Source organism: Gouania willdenowi, chromosome 10 (assembly GCF_900634775.1).
Source record: "Gouania willdenowi chromosome 10, fGouWil2.1, whole genome shotgun sequence".
In the NCBI taxonomy this organism is placed as follows: Eukaryota; Metazoa; Chordata; class Actinopteri; order Blenniiformes; family Gobiesocidae; genus Gouania; species Gouania willdenowi.
Window position 1 is genome coordinate 37,440,093 of NC_041053.1, and position 16,358 is coordinate 37,456,450.

Here is a 16,358-nt window from a genome sequence, read left to right on the forward strand (position 1 = left end):
CTCTAGTTTCATCAGAAATTTTGTTTCTAGTTTGTTTCGTTCTTCTGTAATCAGCAGTTGCATAGATGCAAGTTTCACACAAATTGCCAGTTTGTGACAAATAGCTGAGAAAAACTGCCTTTTCTGAAAAAAAATCTGTGACATTGAAGCAGATTTTTTTTTTGCTTTAATGACACCTCAACATTGGTTTCCTTCTATGAAACTACAAAAATAACACTGAGACCAGGCAAAATTATTATTATTTTGCTATCTATGTCAGAGTTGAATGGTTTTCTTACCGTCCTCCAAGTCTCCAAGTCGTTTTATGTCACCTTCGCCACACTCTCACTATTCCACTCAGGTTTCACACATGCTCTGGTTGAGTGTGCACTGCTGTGAGCTTCAGCATCAACTCTCGTAGCGGCATTTTCTGTCTTGTAAACTATTTTCCTCTCCCTCTGAGCTCTGCTCATCACGGTTGATCTCTCATCCAAAGGTGTATGGCTGCCACCTACATGACACCAGTTGGTCACTACATCATAGTACAAGCTTGATATTCACAGGAGAGCTTTGTCACACTGTCTCCTAGCAGCCCCAGCCGAAAAACACAATTAACGTCTTTAGACGTCTTTGGCATTCTACGAGTTAATGTGAAACCGTGAAATGTACTATATTTAAGAAGTGCTTTTCTAACTGGTTGCTCTTCAGACTTTACAGTATATGATGAAGGTAACCCCTGTTCTAATCTATCATGTTTTTGTTAACACTTAATACAATTACCCAACAACATATTTTTTAACAAATTTTTGTTTTTTTCTTCAGGGATATAATAACCAGGGCTGTGCGATATGAACCAAAATTCATATCTATTTATTTTTATTTTTTTTTGTCATAATGGCGACATAAGATATAAATCTTGATATTTTTAACGCAAAGTCTGACCAAAAAAATAATTCTGGGTTAAAATAGCTGATACAAAATGCCAGACAGGCACATTTATTAACAAACCTCTGCACAATATGTGACACCTACTGTCCAGCTTTATCTCCTCTAAGGGACAGCATGTGTGAGTGAGTTCTGTAGATAATGGTCTGGGTTAGAACGCACTCAGTAATCCATCTCACTGTACTTTTCATGTTGTTCTGAGAAGTAGTGAAAGCAGTATTTTAAAACAAAATAAGCTTGAAAATGAATATTTATCGATATAGGCGGTATTGTAGTTTTCTATATCGCCAAAATAGAAATATCGATATATCTTTGATCTCGATATATATTGCCCAGCCCTAAGTGTAATTGGGTGGGACTAGGTCTGGGTTGATAACAGATTTTGCTTGATGATATATTGTCCCACAAATTATTACAGATAAACAATATTATTGTTGCCATTTTTTTAGACTAAATTAACCATTAATGTAATGATGACATATCATAATAATACACCCTTTCAAAAACGCAATCAACTTGTATTTCTCATTAGTATTTTTTACCATTGTAGTTGGAATGTCAAGAACTTTTAAATATCTTAAACAAATAAAACAAACAAAATAAAGTAAGTAAGTAACATTTATTTCTATAGCACCTTACACAGACAAAAAGCCACAAAGTGCTTGATAACAGTTTAAAAGCAAAAACATTACACACAATAGAAAAGGCCATGACAACATAAAATCATAGCAGCACAAGAGTAGCTAATTAAAAGCTTGAACAAATAGAAAGGTCTTTGGTTGGCTTTTGAAGGTGTCGACAGAGTCAATAGAACGCAGAGAGAGAGGAAGATTGTTCTAGAGAGCCTGTGAGCAACAGCCTGGAATGATCTGTCTCCTCTGCTCCTAAAACGAGTGCCAGGAATCGTCTGCAGATTGTGATCCATGGACCTCAGAGCCCGAGAAGGGGTGTAAGGCTGAAAAATGGTCTCTGTTAGCTAGGGATGTAAAAATAATTGTGATATATGACAATAAACTGAGGCCTGCAAACGTCCGGTTAATTGAATTATTGATTATTGGCCCAGGTCTAGGTGGGACATGATTCAATACTAGTGTTGTAATGAATTACATTTAAATTCTCTAAAATACAGTTAACGAAAATACTTGAGAGTTTTATGAACCAAAAATAGTCTTTAGAAAAAAACAAAACATGTTAACTTATTCATTTAATTTTGGTTACTACAGATTGGTTCTCAATCTTGGCGTCAGGACCGTATGTGGGGTTGCGAGACATTGGGAGGGGGTCGTCAGATGCTTTAAAAAAAACAGAATATTTTCTGAAAAAGTTTAGCCCATTTCTGCTTATTTTTTACCCTTTTTCTGCAACTACACCAAACTTTCCATATTTCAATCTATTTTAATCACTTTTTCTTGCCATATTTTTGGTCCTTTTAATATTTATTTTGATACATTACTATTTTTGTCACTTCTCCATCAAATTTCAATGCATTTTCTGCACATTTTGTTTTTACATTTTCAAGACATTTTCGGCACTTAGAAACCCTTTTCCCACCTGTCACATATGCTGACCCATTATTGACACTTTTAACCAGTGACGTGCCGTGAGCACTAGGGGAGGGTAGGCAGGGCATTGCAAATCAAGACCACCAATGTCAACACCAGTTACAATTTCATATGTTTCTGCTGGCAAGTTTTAATTCAATTCAACTTTATTTGTATAAAGCAATTTACAACAGTCATCTCAATGCACTTATCAAAATATCAAATTCATAATAAGAAAGAAAAAACCCAACAAGATCCACATGAACAAGTATTTAGCCATCTAACAAAATCCACATCGTAAAACACCATTAAAGAAACATAAACAATTATTTAATATAGCCTCCATACTCTCCCAGCAAGATATATCTTATGACACGGCAGCACATCCGTTGTTTGTGTTGGAAACACAGAAACATGGAGAAAAAGACAACAACAACTCAGAACAGCCTCAGTGAGGCTCATCCACAAAGCCAATCTTTCCTTTTGTACCATTCACTGTGAAAAATACGAACAATTTTCTGACTTTACCTTTGCTGAAGGTCTGGGAACTCAGGTGTTGGTCTCCCATCTTTTAAAAGCTGTCGTTTTTCTTCAAAAGAAAGTTTATTGTCTCTAGCGCTGTCATCCTGCCTGTAGTGTTATCCCGCCCACGAGCTAAAGAACATAGCAGGCCACGTGATATCAATTCATTAATGCACTGTGAACTTACGTAGAGAGCTGCCTTTTTACGTAAATGGTTTTCATCTTGGGGAACTGAGTGCACATGTGCAAACACGTAAAAACATGCTATGGGAACAAATGCAGAGCAGCAATGTGCTTTTGGGAGGGGGTGTGGCCTCCTCCTGGCCTACAGCAGAGTGAGACTGTGCAGCATCTCTGCCGTACCAGGTAATAGTGATGTTTAGTCATTTGGGCTATGAAAAGCACAAAAAACTGACACTTTCAAACTTATAGGTACTGTAGGCTGTCGGAAATTGAAAAATAAATAATTAATAATTATATTATAATTAAAGCAAATAATTAGAATATCAATTCACCCTTGGGTAGGCACTGCCTACCTTGCCTACCCTGACTGTAAGTCACTGTTTTTAACCCATTTTATGTCATTTATTTTATATAAAACAATAACTCATATGGCAGTGGTGTTTTGCTCGCTTGATGGTTTTTCTGGTGCATCGCTACACTCTACGACTTTATGAGTGGACGGAGCCTCCGCGTTGATAGCCGGAGGGTCAAGTGTCATTGTGTCCCTTCTAATTCTAATAACTTTTTAAACTTAATTTTAATTTGTGCACCTTTGAATTATACTATTATATCGCCATTTCTTTCCCATTAAATTCCTAGAATTTGCATGTATTATCTCTGATCAATACAAATTGCATTATTATTTGTACCATGTGACATTTTTTACAAGTTAAATGTATTATTTTTAAACTGCAGTATTATTGATCCTGATCTGCAGTAGTAGTCACTCTTTCCTGAAGTTATTATTCCTGATCCTGGAGAGCTGCTGTCCTGTGTGCTCCCTTCTCCAAAACACTTGCATTTACTGGCTGTGTAACGACCCCAGCTGGATAAATAGTTTATTTTCACATTAAGGTGTGTTAAAGCAGCAATTAATCCTGGGTAATAAACGGAGATTAAAGATGTATCGAGTTTTATATTATATAGAAAATTACATTATCAGAAACATGGTTTTGTATTTCTACGGTTCATTGACTCATGCTGGGTTTCAGTCTATTTAATACCTGAAGGGAAGGGTGTGAGTTTACGTCTAAGCAGTGTAGACGGAGGCAGTGATGTGAACATGGCCGTCTGAGAAAGGTCAGCGTCTCCTACGCTATGTGCAGCTCCTGGGTGCACCCCTGTCTGTGTGCGTACGTACGTGTGTATGTCTTGTTTGTGCACTTATAGGTGCTGTTAGTGCCTGCAGCGCTCTGTCTGGATAATCACAGTTACCCACCGTGCGTGCGTGTGTGTGCACCCAGACATTCAACCATGTGAACAAGTGGATGTTTGACACCTAGCTCTGCATTTACCTGACTACACACACACACACACACACACACACACACACACACACACACACACACACACACACACACACACACACACACACACACACACACACACACACACACACACACACAGGGTTGGTGTCAATTATAATTGTAATCGCGTAACTGATAATTAATTACAATTGTGGCGTAATTATAACTAACCGTAATTCAAAAAATTTGTTGCTGTCGTAATCGTAATTAAATTGTAATCGAGTTCAATTAATTTTCTTTGTAATTGTAATTGCCATCAAATTTTTATAAAAACTGTCAATTATAATTCAACGCAAAAGTAGAGAACTTTGTTACAGTTCTACACATATGTAGTCAACATTTACTAAAATATGTTTCATATCAAGCTTTCCCACATTTTATTATTTTGAAAAATATTAAACCCAAATATTTTCATTGATTAAGAAGCCTAACGAGGTAACCAATAGATAGGAAATAAATGAGATGATAGATATTTGTTTTTAGTGTGTTTTACAGCTGATTTAGGACCTGTTATCATAAGAGATGCTAACAGAAAGCTAACACAAGAGGAAGGTTAAATTTGATTAGGTTATTTATTTCATGCTCAGTAATTGTGATTAATTGTAATTGAATTTTATTGATCGAGAACGTAATTGTAATTGACTTTCTGAGGCTAAAAAAATAATTGTAGTTTAATTGTAATTGGAAAAAAATGCTGGTAACAGTGATCGTAAGTGAAATAACTGTACCTGAAAAATGTAATTAACCCCAGACCCTGGTGTGTGTATGTTTAATTATATCAGGATGCTAATGCTAATGCTAATAAAGACGCCACTCCCCTCCTTGAGTCACAGTCTGCGTTGCTACTCCACTGGAACATTTTGCAGATTAGGAACTCTCTGAGTCACCTTGTTAATCGAGTAATCCCATAAACCCCTGTGCCATATGTTGTTGGCCTTTTCGTATCCAGTTTGTCACCAGCTCTTGGGGGGGTGGGGGGTGTCGTGGGGGGGGGGGGGGGGGGTCATGTCCAAATCCTTTGGAGCAGACAGGCCACTGCTCGGCAGAGTTGTTAGTTCATTCATGGGTGCTGCCTTCCATCGAATTATGCAAGGCGAAGCGAAGAAGAAGTCATGTGGAAGGCCATTGCTCAGAATCGACAGACAAATACTCACCATTTGAAAATGAGAAAGCCCCGTGGGGTTCGTTTTTAAGCTTTGATTCACATTTAAAAAAAAAATAACTTCAAATTTCAAAAGCAAAAACACACAAAACGACTCGGACTGACAACATAACGCACAAAATGGTAGATAAATACACAAATCAACAACAAGAAAGATACACAAAAATGACCCCAAAAATACAATATGACAACAAATATACTTGTAAAACATGAGACGACTGGAAAAATGAGACAAAATGACAGAAATATGTAAAAATAATGCCCAAAATACACAAAATAACAGAAAACGGCAGTAAACATCAGCAAAGCTATGCAAATAATGACAATACCCTAATTGACTACAAAAACACATATGACAACAAAATGCACAAAACTACCTGCAAATCACAAGACAACTAGAAAAATGCTCAGAATGACAACACAGACTTAAAAACAACGCAACACAACACAAATCAACATCAAAATACACAAAAATGACTCCAAAAACACAATATGACAACAAAAATACTTGCGAAGCGCACGAGACGACTAGAAAAATGAAACAAAATGACAGAGAAATATCTAAAAACAACGTCCAAAATACACAAAACGACAGAAAAGTTCAGTAAACATCAGCAAAAATATACAAATAATGACAGCAATACAGCAATAGACTCCAAAAACACACATTATGACAACAAAATACACAAAGAAAAATGTACAAAACAAAAATATGCAAAACGACAAAAAACACACAAATATACATAAATATGCAAAACACCAAAAGATTACATGAAAATGACCTTAACCCTAAATTCTTATGCGTTATGGGTCAGTTTATATAACAGACTAGTGCTGGACGATATGGACCAAAATTCATATCTCAATATTTTTTTCTCGAAATGCCGATATACGATATACATCTCAATAAAGTTTTACCAGAAAAACAATTCTCGGTTAAATTTGCTGATGCAAAGTGCCACACCCAAAATACAATAGCAAAATACACAAAATGACTCCAAAAACACAATAAGACAACACAATAAGGCACAAAAATACTTACAAAACACATAAGATGATGAGAAAAAAACCACAAATAATGACAACGATACACAAAATGACTCCAATAACACACGTTATGACAACAAAACGCACAAAATTGTAAATAAATATATCAAACAAAAATGCACGAAAGTATCTGCAAAACACGAGACAACTAGAAAAATATAAAACGACAACACAGGCTTAAAAGCGACACAAAACAACAGAAATAAATAAGAGAAATAAACAAACTAAAACAAATGCATGAAAACGACTCTCAAAACAACAAAAATGCACAAAATTAGTTGAAAAACACACAAGATGACTATAAAAATACACAAAACGACAACGGAAATATGCAAAATGATCCTAAAACAGTCAAAAATAATGAGTAAATAATCACAAAAGGAATCCAAAAACACAGAACAGGTGCACAAAATTAGAAGAATGACACAAACCCTTTGTTGTTTCCTGTGTTGATGCTCAGATTGGTCATTGTTTTATTATTATTTTGAATTCTGACATGAATGTTGGTAAAGTGGCCCTCAGGTCAGATACAACCACATGTTTGCATCCCAATCTCTGCTTTCACAGCAGGGGCCACAGACAGCACAGAGCTAGTGAAGCGCTACACACGTGAAAGGAGAAATCTGACATCCATGAAAGGAGCAACTGCTGCTTTATTTCACGACTGATCTGGCACAGGCGTTACCATGGCAACAGCCAACACAAAACAATCTTTGTTTGATTGAAACCTGAAGAAACTCAGACTGGATGATGGAGGGACAAATTTAACAATTTATTATTGCTCGAGGTGTCGAGTAACGCAGTGGTTCTCAACCTTTTCAGCTCATAACCCCAAAAATAAAGGTTCCAGAGAGCGGGGACCCCCACTGTACCTGAAGGTGGTTGAACACAGACATGAACATTGAAGAACAGTCATGTGGAGACAGGACCATCTATAAGTGGGAATAAAGGGTGGAGATTTTTGGGGTCCATCCATAAAGTCAGCAACACGATGGTCCATTGTTCTGTGAATCTGTGATAACCACATTTATTTATTCATCTGAATAATATCCACTGTTATCCAGGAACGTTTATTATTATTTGCATCATAGTATATAGTCATTTTCCCACTGAACATCCAACGTCCAAGGACCTCCAGATGATACCACGTCGGTCGGTCTGGACCACATCTGCACGTGACCACGACCTCAACAAATTACAATTGCAACAACACATGATCAGTAGGTAAAACGAACCTGTTCAACGTCTGAAGCGATTTCACTTCTCATATGAAATTTAAACAGCCTTGCAATTCCACACACAGACACAGACACATGCGTGTGTGTGTGTGTATGTGCTTCTGTTAATTAAAAATAATTAATCAGTATTGTCACAGTCACTAAGTTTAAATCCAGGTGTGCTTCATTAAAATGTATTATGCTCTGCATAATTTTTTTAAGAAATAATTAATGTCAAGCTCACATTGAGCAAGTCAACGTCCGAAAAAGACGTCTTCCCACCGTTGTTTCAACGGTGGGAAGACGTCTTTTTCGGACGTTGTCGGGTCCGGTTAATTTAACGAACGTACACACAACAAGAACGTTATATAAACATTACAATACCCCCCAAATTAATGGTATTGTATGCTTTTACAGTGCAAAACAGTTATTAAAATGTATTTTAATGCTGTATTTTGTCATAGTGTTTCAGACAATTAATTTGGTAAACTTTTCAGGAAGTGCGCTTGAAAGCATAAGGTCAGGGGATCGAACCCACCATGGACCACCTTTCTTATTTCATCTTTTTGGGATGTCTAGAATACGTCGTTTTTGGACATCCAGACGACGTCCGAAAAACTTTCACTCTGCACCCGCCAGAGACGTCTTCTCAACGTCAGGCCATCATGTCATTGTTTCAATGTCAGTCTGCTCAGTGTGATCTAAAAGATGCAAATCCTTGTTTTAATCAGAAATACAATGGGTTAAAAGTCAACATAAATGGTGGAAAAGGTGGTGAAATGTGGTTTTAAAAACCACAGAAATCTATTAAAAGTTGCAAAAAAGTGGTAAAATGTAGGAACAGTTAGTAGAAACAAGTAGTTTGAACCGGCAGATAACAGGCATAATACACCTCAAATGTGGTTAAATTGGCAAAGTAAGCATTAAATATGGTGACAACTAGGCTTTGCTTTACACCGATTGGATCGGCTGTATCGGATCGGCCGATATTTTGCATTTTATGCAAGTAATGTGATCAGCTGTAACGTCTTAATTTGCCGATCCAATCAATGACGTCATTGTCGTGATGAAACTTTCTGTAGATGCTCCCATTGCATTGTTTTATCGTCTCATTTACACCTGAGAGTTGTTTGCTTTACGTGACATGACTTTATTTCACTCACATTTGTGCACTTCTTCCCCAGTCTACCGTCTCTGAAAGCGGGGGCAGCGTGCGTGTGTGCGTGCGGTCTCGTAAACCTATAACTTTATAATGTTATAATTAATGAATATTAATTGTAAAAGTCATTATAAATATATGTGTGAATACTTAGTTTATAGTGTAATCAGTTAATATAGTTGTTATAATGTTATGACACGCCCCCTGCCTTTCTGAGCTTCACACAAATTGGTCTCATAATGTACGTTAGGTTTGTGAGACCATGACGTGTGTCTAACAGCGCCCCCAGAGGATGCAGGAGACATTGCAAGTTACACACATTTGCGGGAAAATACACACAATTTCCCGCCAATAATACACACAAGGCGGGAAAATCATCAGCTAGGTTGTAATCCAGTGTGAACCAGCCAGCACTGCAGTTAGCTGCTAAGCTAATTTTGTCATCACAGGTTCCTGGCTTTAGCACTTTAGCTCGAAGCTAAGCTAATGCCCAAGCCTATTCATGACTGCCTTGAAATATTTCCCATCATGCCTTGCGTTTTCTACTGGCGCCATTTACGGTAACTGTGGCTCGCCATTATAGAAAAATGCATATAACTCTAATATACAAAGTTCAAACAGCATCATATTTGATACACTTGATGACTGTCCAGCCCTAAACAAGAATCAATGTGAAAACTACCCATCATGCTTTGCATTCTTGACTGGCGCCATTTAGCACTCCATAATATAAAAACCACTATAACTGTCATATACAAACTTCAAACTGCCTCATATTTGACACACATGATGGTTGTCCATCCCTAAACAATGTTCAATGTGACGATTACCCATCATGCCTTGCATTTTTGACTGGCGTCATTTAGCACGCCATAATAGAAAACTCGCTATAACTCTAATTTACAAAATTCAAACAGCCTCATATTTGATACACATGTTGACTGTCTATCCCTAAACAAGACTCAATGTCAAAATTACCCATGATGGCTTGTGTTGTCACAGTGCGCCGCTTTTAGTCGCGTCCAATGCTAACACCTCTAGCAGAAAGACAATATGCTATGTTGACTTCATATTAGTGTTGGATGAATCTTATAAGATGGGAGCAGGTCGCTGATGAACCCTAGCCCTAACCCTATAATGTCACTGGAAAATCCTTCGCCATCACATCTAAATGCTGTATCTATGTAGCTATTTTTCAATGGATTTGCATCAAAATTTTAAACTGGTTTTCTCGTCATACTGGGTTTTTAACTAATACTACTGGGTAAACAGGCCTTCTAATTGGTTTTCCTGGTTAAACTGTTTTTTTTTGTGTTTTATTGCAATATAATTGCTATTGCTAGACTAATGCTAGACTAATGCTAGGTTATTGCTACGTTAATGCCATTGTTAGGTTCATGCTAATGCTAAGCTATTGCTAGCTAATGTTAATGCTCGGTGAATGCTATTGCTAGGTTCATGCTAATGCTAGGTTAATGCAATTTCTAGGCTAATGCTAATTCAAGGTTATTGCTAATAGTAGATTAATGCTAATGTTAGCCCAATGCGCACCGTATTGTAACGTTAACTGCGTTATTTCTTTAAAAAAATATTGCATTAGAGTATGAGTTACTGTCAAAAGTAACATTAACACTGCATATGACCCGTGTTTCTACGATGGGGCCGAGAGTTTCGATGTCCGTTTAATCATTAATATGGCCTTACAGCTCATGTCAGAACAAAAATGAGATCCATGAGGTCAAAAAAACTGAAGAAGAGCTGGAGACAGCTGTAGCAAGACAAGGCGGTTTGTTGGTGTTTTTTTTCTAAGAGCTCAGTGGTCTCCATAATTCTGGTATGGAAGATGTTTGGGTCAACCAGGACTCTTCCTACAGCTGACTGTCCAAACAAACTGAACAGCTGGGGAGAAGAGCCTTGGTAAGAGAGGTAACTAAGAACCAAAAGATGACTGACTGAGCTCCAGAGATCCTGTGAGGAGATGGAGAAAGTTTCAGACCACTCGAAAGGCAGGATAGGGTTTTCAAAAACACACCTGAAGGACTAGCACAAGACGGCACAAGGACAGCAGCCCGGGGCCCGTCGCCCACGAGATAGCATGAGTACCAAGACAGCAGGTGCCACCTTTCGACAGACACCATCCCGAGGGGCCACGCAACACTGCATCAACCCTGGCGTGGATGCCAGTGCCCCCACCACTGTGTCCTTCCCACACACAAAAGCGATGGGGCTCCCAGGGTCAACACACCATGATAACTGCCCCAAGACTACCAGGAGACAAGGCCAGCATTTAGCCACAGCAAAAGAGGAGATTAACCACTACAACCTGCAAGACAGATACGGCACGGAAAGACACTACAAGGCGAGATCCCAGCCAGACCCCCCAATGCCTCCCAAAGGCTCAATGCCCCCGACCCACCATGTTATGGTGCCTCTCCATTGTGTTAGTGAATGTATGAGGTGCAATTAAAAGAAGGGTAATGGGCGGTGATAGCTCCGGAGGGTAGAGGGCAGAAGTTGTCCCCTCCGGGGTGGTACTGAGGTGCGTTTAAGATTGGAGAGAGAATAGATGGCTCAGCGGGCAAGCAGAACCACAGGCCCCAGTCTGACCAGCAACTATGACATCAGCTGCATTCTAAAAGAATCACTGAGAAAGAACTGGAACTCTGCCTTTCATTTGTTCTTTAAAAACTATCTCACTCTGTGGACAGACCAGAATTCTACAGCACTGCAAAGTCTATTTTCTACTAGACTTTTGAAAGCGAAATATAGCAAATTAAGTAGAGTTCTCTGAAGTAACTTTTGATTCTGAAGAAGCCAATAAGGAAATTAAGAAAAAGATGGGTGAGAGTTCTGATTCTGAGTATGAGTCCCGCACGTCTGAGGTGAGTCATAGTGAGGAGGATGGTGACACAACATCCACAAGATCCACAACATCAACAACATCCACTCAAAAAATCGCTTGTGAAGCAAATGGAACAAGCACTGAAGTAAAGTTGCCTATTCGGAAATCTAAAATGAGAGTCAAATTGAAAAATCCTTTCAAGGGATTTTTGAATTTAATAAAAGGAAAATCCAAAATCAAAGTGGCTCAAAATAATGAATGTGAACAAGAACTTCAGGAAGGTCAACAAGATGAGTCTGAAGCCACAAACAGTGCCCAGTCATCACAGACAACTGATACCGAGAACAGTGCTGAGTCATCACTCCAGAACAAAGTAGAGAGATTGACTACAGAGCTCCATGTGAAGGAACAAACTTGCCATGACCTGGAAGAAATCAAAGTGATGCTAGAAGATAAGCTCTCCAAAATGACTGATGCCAAGAACAGTGCTGAGTCATCACTCAAGAACAAAGTAGAGAGATTGACTGCAAAGCTTCATGTGAAGGGACAAACCTGCCATGACCTGGAAGACATCAGATTCATCCTAGAAGATAAGCTCTCCAAAATGACTGCTGCCAAGAACAGTGCTGAATCATCACTCAAGAACAAAGTAGAGAGATTGACTGCAAAGCTTCATGTGAAAGAACAAACCTGTCATGGCCTGGAAGACACCAAAGTGATGCTAGAAGATAAGCTCTCCAAAATGACTGCTGCCAAGAACAGTGCTGAGTCATCATTCAAGAACAAAGTAGTGAGCTTGACTGCAGAGCTCCATGTGAAGATACAAACCTGCCATGATCTGGAAGACGCCAAAGAGATGCTAGAAGACAAGCTCTCCAAGAAGACCGAAGCTCTTGAGAAAAGCCTGACCAACGAACGAGCAGTGACGAGCCGTCTCAAAGAAGTGGTTGAACGTTCTGAAGTCAATTCAACTGAAAATAAGACTCTGAAGGAGCACCTTGCCCAACAGCAGAAGGAGAATAATCATTTAGAGAAAGAGATAGAAAGACTTTCTCAGCAAAATTGTTGTCTCCAAGTGGACAACAATACCAAATGCAATGCTGTTTCATCGCTCGAAAAACTAAACAAAAAGCTGACTTCTGAGCTGGAACACGAACAAACGAACAAGAAACTGAAATCTGCTGAGAAAAAGATGCTGGAAGAGAAGCTTGAGTTGGCTTTACAGTGTCATGAGGGGGTCATCAGCAGTAAAGACACCATCATTGAAAAACTTGAAAATGATGTCAAGAAAGAGCTGTCAAATACTGAAACAGCACAGCAAAAACTTGCTGAAGTGACATTGAAAAATCAAGAATTGAAATTATGTCTTGAAACAACGTTGGATGAAAATAGGAACTTGAAAAAGCAGCAGAAGCTCAATGAAGAAAACGTTAATAAATTGCAAACCCTTGAGATCTTCCACGAGGGGCTGAAAATCCAGAACATCAGGCTGCAACATGAGTTTGAGTTGGTCCGACTTGATTTGCAGTGGGCTCTGGAGAAGCAGATTGAAGAACACAATGATCAAATTATACTCAAGGATGTCATTAACAGGGAAAGAGCTCAGTTCTCCAAAGCATCCAAACACATTGCTGACCTTGAACTTGGACTATATGAGAAGTCAGAGGCTCTGGAAAAAAGCTTGGCCAATGAAAAATCTTTGAGCTCTAAACTTCAGATTGAAAAGCAACGTGTTGAGGATTTGGCGTTGGAGTTGCAGAGAGAGAAAGAAAAACTCCAGAAACAGAAGTCAGAGTGCATATGTGATGTGGACATGGTCAAAATTAAAGAGGACCTCATCTCTCAGAATGCTAAGACCATTGCAAGGCTTCAGCAAAATGTGCATGTGCTTGAAGAGGAGAAGGTTGCATCCATGCTGCAGGTGGCTGAGCTCAAGGCAGCTCTTCATAGGCTTGACGGGGAAGATTATTATTCAACTAATTTGCGTAAATGGTAATCATAGACATCTGTCAGGGGATCTTCACACACCGCATGAGTGTTCAATCAACATCTAACCCAAAAAAACAGTTCATGTAAGAACTAGGGCTGGGACTTCATGTTAATCACATTTAGTGTTGTGACATACTGCAGCTTTAATCGGACTCTCCAGATTACCCATAGGAGAGAATAAAAGTCTACGTTTGCCTCGTGATGGACTGTCACCCTTTCCACGATGTACCCCCACCTAGTGCCCTTTGGAGGGCTGGAGATAGGATCCAGCAGACCCAGAACAATGACATGGTATCACTTTTTTTGGTGTCAGTGATGTCAATATTTTTAAGAACTTTGTTTTATTAAACACTTTGAAGACGTTATTATTGTGTGGTGTCCTTTTTATGGTGCTGCCCCTCAAGCCTTTGTCTAACATCCTAGAGGGGGCCAAAACACATTTAGGACTGTATGACTTGCTTCTTATATTAAAATCAACTTCTATTTCAGCCCATCAAGAGCCTCATTTTCTGATATATTATGATTATTTTACAGCAATAAAGCCTAATATTTAATAAATCATTTTTGATAAGATCTACTGATCAACACTAAACTCACAGAAATATCAGGTATTTATGACAGAAACCTTCATAAGAATGCTAAGCTAGATCCTTCAATTGACTGTGTTTTGACTGAATCAAATTACTGAATGCATTGTTTTTAAATATTTAAAGTAATTTGATGAAGGTGAAAAACACAGCTTTTGTATCTACATTTATGGATCAAAACTAAAGCTTTGCCAAAATTTAAATTAACTCGTACTCAACCTTTACTTTTATTCAATACAGGCACAGTCTTTATTTTTGTTAAAAAAAAAAATGTTTTTTTGGTCATCTGTTTCCAATGTGTGTGTGTGTGTGTGTGTGTGTGTGTGTGTGTGTGTGTGTTTATTCAGCCCGAGGATGTTAAAAGTGAGAGTCCTAGAGCAGAGCGATGTGCTCCCGTTTACTTTCGCTTTCATACCGGTTAACGGTGATGGTCGACACAGAAGCGTGTGTGTGTGCGTACTAGGAATGTGCGATATTTTTTTGTTTATGATTTATTGTCAAAACCATTCTCACCCGTAATAATATGTCATCCCACAATATTAACGATAAATTCCCATGTCTGAAAGTTCCACAAACACGGGGACAGAGATGAACCTGTAGCAACAATTATGAACTGGAAACTCAACTAAAGCTAACTAAGCTAAGCTAGCACATCGACATGCAGACTGTGCTAAGAGCTAACGCTAACCACTCCATTTAAGGAATAGACGAAGTAAAAAGATTAAAAGAACACGTCTTACTGTCATAAAACCACAGAGTCATCAATTAGTTGGTCAGATTTAACACTTGTATGGAAGGATAAAAGCTCAACATGTCACACATTGTGTGACATAAATGTCAGCATAAACACTAATGTCACTATTAATTCGTCCCAACTTGTGAAACACAATTGTTTTTAATTATATTTCACGTGCTCACAGACAAAGCTGGTCCCATTAGACTAATGTAACTATTGAGATTATTACACCTAAATATAAGGAATTATTAAATCATCAGCTTGATCTGGTTTATATATAATAATGGTTTAGATTTATATAGCGCTTTCTTCGAGGAGACTCAAAGCGCGTTACAGAAACCATTATTCATTCACACCAGTCACTCACACAGTCATACCGGTGGTGGTAAGCTACAATGTAGCCACAGCTGCCCTAGGGCAGACTGACAGAGTTGTGGCTGCCATTTCGTGCCTACGGCCCCTCTGACCACCACCAACATTCATGCACAATTCATACTCACTCATACAAGGCAATGTGGGCAAAGTGCCTTGCTCAAGGACACAATGACAATGACTCGGTTAGAGCGGGATTTGAACCCCCAACCCTTCGGTTACTGGACAACCCACTCTACCACTGAGCCAGTGCTTCTTTCCTCTCCCTCCTCCACAAACATTTAGATGATATTTACTCTACAAAGGCGTAACAGGTTGGAAACCCATCAGCACCGATGATTGGGTTCATGTCGCTGTCTTACATGTGTTTGCTATTAAACCATTGCAGTGTGAGAATCCATCATCAGGTTAATATAGTGTCTTCTCTTCTCACCATGGTTATTTAAAACCCATCAAAGTGAAATTCAGAATGGGTCTTTTTTCTTTTAAATATAAAGCAACTTCGGTGCTCTGTGAAGGACACGCAGACATAAAAGAAACCGAGCAGAAACTCTTCAAAGATTTCCAACTTAGGATTAAGACGAGATCGAAGCACGAGTGCGTGAGCAGAATGAAATAAATAAACAGAAAAGCCTGAGCCTATGATTGTCTTTTACGCTGTTAAAAAGGCAATATTGACAAAGCCCTGTTTGATCACTGCTAATGGTGGAATAACGAAAATTATGCTAGTT

The 16,358-nt window shown here is 38.6% G+C and overlaps 3 protein-coding genes across 12 annotated transcripts in view; 2 read left to right on the forward strand and 1 right to left on the reverse strand.

Annotated features, from left to right (window-relative positions):
• anxa5a (annexin A5a) overlaps window positions 1-16,358 on the reverse strand; it is a 1,189,405-nt gene that overhangs the window by 1,053,875 nt on the left and 119,172 nt on the right. The window lies entirely within an intron of this gene.
• prom1a (prominin 1a) overlaps window positions 1-16,358 on the forward strand; it is a 101,089-nt gene that overhangs the window by 1,405 nt on the left and 83,326 nt on the right. The window lies entirely within an intron of this gene.
• LOC114470644 (M protein, serotype 6-like) lies at window positions 11,802-14,158 on the forward strand. The gene has a single exon (XM_028458957.1). The coding sequence runs from the start codon at window positions 11,939-11,941 to the stop codon at window positions 13,937-13,939; it is 2,001 nt and encodes a 666-aa protein (XP_028314758.1). The 5' UTR covers window positions 11,802-11,938; the 3' UTR covers window positions 13,940-14,158.